Source organism: Ovis canadensis, chromosome 5 (assembly GCF_042477335.2).
Source record: "Ovis canadensis isolate MfBH-ARS-UI-01 breed Bighorn chromosome 5, ARS-UI_OviCan_v2, whole genome shotgun sequence".
NCBI lineage: Eukaryota > Metazoa > Chordata > Mammalia > Artiodactyla > Bovidae > Ovis > Ovis canadensis.
In genome coordinates, this window is record NC_091249.1 from 23453673 (window position 1) to 23461253 (window position 7581).

A 7581-nucleotide genomic window follows, 5' to 3' on the forward strand; every position below is an offset into this window, starting at 1 on the left:
CCCCTACCACTCTCTCCTTTATACCTGGATTTGTTAGCACATTCTGACATAGTCTATCATGTTTTATTGAAATATCCTCATTCACCATCCTTGGATTGGGAGAGGTTTATTTTTCAGCACTTTCTACTGAAGGTGAAGGTGAAGGTGAAGTCGCTCAGTCATGTCTGACTCTTTGTGACCCCGTGGATTGTAACCTACTAGGCTTCTCCCTCCATGGGATTTTCCAGGCAAGAATACTGGAGTGGATTGACATTTCCTTCTCCAGGGGATCTTCCTGACCCAGGGATCGAACACAGGTCTCCTGCACTGGAGGCAGATAGTTTAACCTCTGAGCCACCAGGGAAGTCCACACTTTCTACTGGGTCAGCATTAAATATGTATTTCTCAAATAAATGAAGAAATACCTCATTAGAACTCTAGAATATATGAGCTCTTTGCCAATGTGATGAGAATGGGACAAAAAACTTTGTCAGAGATGAAATGGAGTACACTTTGGAAGAGAACTTTTCTATAAATAAGGTATTAAGATCAATTACTTGAGGGCTAAATAGAAATTGCAGTATTTCAGCTATGTGAACTATGCCAGTTTGTGTGCAAACTAGTCATGTTGTTTTCCTTTTTCCTGGTAGTCACCTCCACCCCATGGAACCAGGGAATAATACACGAATTTCAGAGTTTCTTCTTCTGGGACTTTCAGAAGAACAAGAACTACGGCCTCTCATATTTGGGGTTTTCCTCTCCATGTACCTAATCACTGTATTTGGAAACCTGCTCATCATCCTGGCCGTCAGCTCAGACTCCCACCTCCACACCCCTATGTATTTCCTCCTCTCCAATCTGTCCTTTGTAGACATCTGTTTCACCTCCACCACCATCCCAAAGATGCTGTGGAACATCCAGACACAGAGCAAAGTCATAACCTATGAAGGCTGCATCACCCAGATGTATTTTTACATTCTCTTTGCAGGATTAGATGACATTCTCCTGAGTGTGATGGCCTATGATCGGTATGTGGCCATCTGCCACCCCCTGCACTACATGGTCATCATGAGCCCCCAGCTCTGTGTATTGCTGGTTCTAATATCCTGGGTGCTGATTGCCTTGTATTCCTTGCTACACAGTTTAATGGTGTTGCGATTGTCCTTCTGTCCAGTTGTACAAATCCCCCACTTTTTCTGTGAACTCAGTCAGATGGTACAACTTGCCAGTTCTGACAACTTTCTTAATAACATAGTGATGTATTTTTCAGCTGTCCTTATGGGTGTTGGTCCTTTTGCTGGTATCCTTTACTCATATTCTAAAATAGTTTCCTGCGTGTGTAAAATCACATCAGCTCAGGGGAAGTATAAAGCATTTTCCACCTGTGTGTCCCACCTCTCAATTGTCTTCCTGTTTTATTTTACAGCAGTAGGAGTGTTCCTTAGCTCTGCTGCTTCCCACAGCTCACATTCAAGTACAGTCGCCTCAGTGATGTACACTGTGGTCACACCCATGCTAAACCCTTTCATCTACAGTCTGAGAAACCGAGATTTAAAAGAGGGTCTAAAGAGATTGTATTTGATGCCAAGTATAAAAGACCAATTATACTAGTGCTCTGGATTGCATGACTCAAAGTATCAAAACCAGAAGTTGTTCTTTGATCATTGTGAAATAAAATTTGCCCCTTCCACTTATTTTTTAGGATTTCCATTTTTTTTCCTTGTTTGAATTCAGTATCTTTATAGAATTTTAGGAAGTCTCTTTTTAAGCTTTATTCTCAGTCTTATATATAGACAGTTTTTATTTTTTCCTTCCCACCATTTTCCTATCTTTGGATCAAAAATATTTTAAAATTCCCTTTATTTGATCGAGTATCACAGAATTAAGAAGAATTTACTACGAGTAATGTCTTGAGGGTCCTAAGATGGTGGAGAAATAGGATGGGGAGACCACTTTCTCCCCCACAAATTCATCAAAAGAATATTTGAACGCTGAGCAAATCCCACAAAAAAACTTCTGAATGCTGGCAGAGGACATCAGGCACCCAGAAAGGCAACCCATTGTCTTTGAAAGGAGGTAGGACAAAATATAAGTGATAAAAAGAGAGACAAAAGAGGTAGGGATGGAGATCTGTCCCAGGAAAAGTGTCTTTAAAAAGGGAGAAACCAGGTAGCCCTCAGTTTTGTGCCCTTCCCAAGATACAGGATGCTTGGGGCTGGTGCACGGGGATGATCCAGAGATGATATGGGGTGGGAGGTGGGAGGGGGGTTCAGGATTGGGAACTCATGTACACCCGTGGCAGATTCATGTCAATTTATGGCAAAATCAATACAGTATTGTAAAGTAAAATAAAGTAAAAATAAAAATTTTAAAAAAGAGAGAGAGAAAACAGGAAACACTCCCACTGGCGGGTCTGTGACGAATCTTGGAATCTCAGAGGGCAACATAACTGGGAGGAAAAATAAATAAATAAATAATTAAAACCCACAGATTACATGTCTAATGGCAACACTCAGTGGAGAAGCAGCCCAGACACTCTCATCTGCCACTAGCAAGTGGGGGCTGGACAGGGAGGCACGGGCTGCATTGTTTAGGGTAAAGACTGGGCCTGAATGCCCCAAGGGAACTAACTTGAGATGGCAACCAGGACTGTGGGATAGCCAGAGAGAGAGAGAAGAGAGAGAGAGAAAGAACTATCCCATGAAAAGCCCTAACCTAAGACACTGCCAGCCCTGGTCACAGAATAAAGGACTGAGCAGAGCTAGCCAGCTGCGGACCGGCCCATCCCCTGCCAGAGACAGGCAGGCGGGGGCAGCCAGAGCCAGAAGAGGGCAATCGCAGCCCCAGAGAGGCATCCTCTGCCAAACTGCAAGTAGGCTTCATTGCTAACTAAGACTTCTTGGGATTCTGGACAGTTGACATCTGCTGGGAGGGTCACAGCCAGAGATCAGCTCCCCAGAAGAGACACACGGCACACCTGAGAAGGCGCGCCTGTTGTACACCCAGAAAACTGAGCAGCTGAGACGGGGAGGTGATAAGATGCACCCCTCACCTGGCGGTGACCACGCTCACCAAGCACCTGGTCACCTGAGCTACTCGGACCTATGAAGGGCACAAAATGCAGGCCCAACTGAGTCTGCGCTTTTGTGGAGTACCCAAGAACCTGAGCCTGAGCAGCTTAGACTTGGGAAGTGCATGCAACCCAGGGCGTGCATCAGACAGTTCCTGGCAGAGCAACCTAGAGCCTGAGAAGTGTAGACCATGAAAGCACACATACTGTGAGCAGGGGCAAACCCAGTGCGGCTGAAACACTGCGAGCACTCCCCGCACACGCCAGTGATATTTGCTTGCAGTGTTCCTCCCTCCCCACAGCACGACTGAACAAGTGAGCCTAAAAAAGTGATCACCATCGCCCCCTTGTGTCAGGGCAGAAATTAGACTCTGAAGAGACCATCAAACAGAAGAAGCTAAATAAACAGAGGGAACTGCTTTGCAAGTGACAGGTGCAACAGATTAAAACCCTGTAGTTAGCACTGACTACATTGGAAGGGGCCTATAGATCTTGAGAAGTATAAGCTGGATCAAGGAACTATCTGAAAATGAACTGACCCCACAATGTCTGCAACAGCTCCAGAGAAATTCCTAGATATATTTTTACTGTTGTCATTTTAATGTTTTTCAGTCCTATATTACTCCTTTGATTTTCATTTTTATAACCTACTGCTACTGCTGCTGCTGCTAAGTCGCTTCAGTCGTGTCCAACTCTGTGCGAACCCATAGACGGCAGCCCACCAGGCTCCACTGTCCCTGGGATTCTCCAGGCAAGAACACTGGAGTGGGTTGCCATTCCCTTCTCCAAAGCATGAAAGTGAAAAGTGAAAGTGAAGTCGCTTAGTCGTGTCCGACTCTTAGCAACCCCATGAACTGCAGGCTACCAGGCTCCTCTATCCATGGGATTTTCCAGGCAAGAGTACTGGAGTGGGGTGCCAGTGCCTTCTCCGTTATAACCTACTATTACCTTGCAAAAAAAGGACCCTATTTTTAAAGAAAGCTTCATATATATATTTTATAATTTTTCTGAATTTGGTTTTTTTTAATATTGTGTTTTTGAGAATCTAACCTCTACTCTAGATTTTTAATCTTTGCTTATTGGTATTTATCACTTGTGTACCTTTAAGAACTCAATCTTCATTACCCATTTTTACTTGGGAGTGAGATTATTGGCTTGGTTGCTCTCTCCCCCTTTTGACTATTCTTTTTCTCCACCAGGTCACCCCTATCTCCTCCCTAGCCCTTCTCTTCTCTAACCAACTCTGTGAATCTCTTTGTGTGTTGCGGGATGTGGAGAATACTTAGGGAACTGATTACTGGCTGGATCTGTGTCTCTCCTTTTGATTCCCCCTTTTATCCTCCTGGTTACCTCTGTCTCCTGCCTCCCTTTTCTCTTCTCTGTGTAACTCCATGAACATCTCTGAGGGATCCAGATGTGGAGAGCACTTAGGGGAGTGATTACTGGCTAGCTTGCTCTCTCTCCTTTTGATTCCCCTCTTCTCACCTCGTCACCACTATCTCCCTCTTCCCTCTTCTCTTCTCCATGAAACTCTGTGTAACTCTCCAGTTGTCACTCACTGTGGAGAAAATTTTCATCATTAACCTAGATGTTTGATCATTGGCGCATCTGTATAGATGGAGAAGTCTTGAGGCTACTATAAGAATAAGACTGAAAACCTGGAAGCAGGAGGCTTAAGTCCAAAACCTGAGAATACCAGAGAACTCCTGACTCCAGGGAATATTAATCGATAAGAACTCATCAAATGCCTCCTACACCTACACTGAAACCAAGCAGAACCCAAGAGCCCACAAGTTCCAGAGCAAAACATACCATACAAATTCTCCACTAACATAGGAACATAGCTCTGAGCTTCAATACACAGCTTCCCAAAGTCACACCAAACCCACTGACATCTCAAAACTCACTACTGGACACTTCATTGCACTCCAGAGAAACGAAATCAGCTCCCTTCACCAGAACACCGACACAAGCTTCCCTAACCAGGAAACCTTGACAAGCCACCCATCCAACCCCACCCACAGCGAGGAACCTCCACAATAAAGAGGAATCACAAACTGCCAGAATACAGAGAGGCCACCCCAAACACAGCAATATAAACAGGATGAAAAGGCAGATAAATACCCAGCAGGTAAAGGAACAGGATAAATGCACACCAAACCAAACAAAAAAGAGATAGGGAATCTACCTGAAAAAGAATTCAGAATAATGATAGTGAAAGTGATCCAAAATCTTGAAAACAAAATGGAGTTACAGATAAATAGCCTGGAGACAAGGATTAAGAACATGCGAGAAATGTTTAACAAGGACTTAGAAGAAACAAAAAAAGAGTCAATATATAATGAACAATGCAATAAATGAGATCAAAAGCACTCTGGAGGGAACCAACAGTTGAATAATGAAGGCAGAAGATAGTAAAGTGAGGTATAAGATAGAATGGTAGAAATAAATGAGTCAGAGAGGGAAAAAAGAAAAAAGAATTAAAAGAAATGAAGAAACCTCGAGACCTCTGGGACAATGTTAAATGCCCCAACATTCGAATCATAGGAGTCCCAGAAGAGGAAGACAAACAAACAAACAAAGAAACATGAAAAAATACTTGAGGAGATAATAGTTGAAAAATGCCCTAAAATGGGGAATGAAATAATCACCCAAGTCCAAGAAACCCAAAGAGTCCCAAACAGAATAAGCCCAACGCAAAACACCCCAAGACACATATTAATCAAATTATCAAAGATCAAACACAAAGAACAAATATTAAATACAGCAAGCGAAAAACAACAAATAACACACAAGGGGATTCCCATCAGGATAACAGCTGATCTTTCATTAGAAACTTTTCAGGCCAGAAGGTAATGGCAGGACATACTTAAAGTGATAAAAGAGAAAAAACTACAACCCAGATTAAGTACCCAGCAAGGATCTCATTCACATATGAAGGAGAAATCAAAAGCTTTACAGACAAGCAAAAGCTCAGAGAATTCAGCATCACCAAACCAGCTCTCCAACAAATGCTAAAGGATCTTCTCTAGGCATGAAACACAGAAAGGGTGTATACTCGAACCAAAAACAATAAAGTAAATGGCAATAGGACCATACTTATCAATAATTACCTTAAATGTAAATGGGTTAAATGCCCCAACCAAAAGACAAAGACTGGCTGAATGGATACAAAAACAAGACCCCTATATATGCTGTTTACAAGAGACCCACCTCAAAACAGGGGCCACATACAGACTGAAAGTGAAGGGCTGGAAAAAGATATTCCACGCAAATAGAGACCAAAATAAAGCAGGATTAGCAATACTCATATCAGGTAAAATAGACTTTAAACTAAAGACTGTGAAAAGAGACAAAGAAGGACACTAAACAATAATCAAAGGATCAATCCAAGAAGAAGATATAATTTTATATATATGTATATATATGCACCCAACATAGGAGCACCACAATATGTAAGGCAAATGCTAACAAGTATGAAAGGGGAAATTAACAATAACACAATAGTGGGAGATTTTAACACCCCATGCAAACGTATGGATAGATCAACTGAACAGAAAATTAACAAGAAAACTCAAACTTTAAAAGATATAATAGGCCAGTTAGACCTAATTGATGTCTATAGGACATTTCACCCCAAAACAATGAATTTCACCTTTTTCTCAAGTGCACATGGAACCTTCCCTAGGATAGATGACATCCTGGGCCATAAATCTAGCCTTGGTAAATTCAAAAAAATTGAAATCCTCCAAGCATCTTTTCTGGCCACAATGCAGTAAGATTAGATGTCAATTACAGGAGAAAAGCTATTAAAAATTCCAACATATGGAGGCTTAACAGCACGCTGCTGAATAACCAACAAATCACAGAAGAAATAAAAAAAGAAATCAAAATACACATAGAAACGAATGAAAATGAAAACACAACAACCCAAAACCTATGGGACACTGTAAAAACTATGCTAAGGGGAAAGTTTATAGCAATACAGGCTTACTTCAAGAAATAAGAAAAACGTCAAATAAATAACCTAACTCTACACCTAAAGCAACTAGAAAAGGAAGAAATAAAGAACCCCAGGGTTAATAATTTAATTTAATTTAATTTAATTTGAAAGGAATCTTCAAATTAGGGCAGAAATAAATGAAAAAGAAATAAAGGAAACCATAGCAAAAATCAGCAAAACTAAAAGCTACTTCTTTGAGAAAATAAATAAAATTGACAAACTCATCAAGATGAGCCAGACTCATCAAGAAACAAAGAGAGAAAAATCAAATCAACAAAATTGGAAATGAAAGTGGAGAAATCACAACAGACAACACAGAAATACAAAGGATCATAAGAGACTACTATCAGCAACTGTATGACAGTAAAATGGACAATTTGGAAGAAATGGACAAATTCTTAGAAAAGTACAACTTTCCAAAACTGAACCAGGAAGAAATAGAAAATCTTAACAGACTAATCACAAGCACAGAAATTGAAACTGTAGTCAGAAATCTTCCAGCAAAAAAAAGCTTGGTACCAGATGGCTT

At 41.2% G+C, this 7581-nt stretch overlaps 1 protein-coding gene across 1 annotated transcript; it reads left to right on the plus strand.

Moving 5' to 3' along the window:
- The first annotated feature begins 642 nt into the window (after positions 1-642).
- Positions 643-1590, plus strand: LOC138441690 (olfactory receptor-like protein OLF4). Its single transcript, XM_069592785.1, has one exon. The coding sequence runs from the start codon at positions 643-645 to the stop codon at positions 1588-1590; it is 948 nt and encodes a 315-aa protein (XP_069448886.1).
- The last annotated feature ends 5991 nt before the right edge of the window (positions 1591-7581 follow it).

What these genes read in the sequence shown, in the direction of transcription:
- LOC138441690 (XM_069592785.1), top strand. Translation starts at nt 643, where the DNA reads ATGGAACCAGGGAATAATACACGAATTTCAGAGTTTCTTCTTCTGGGA.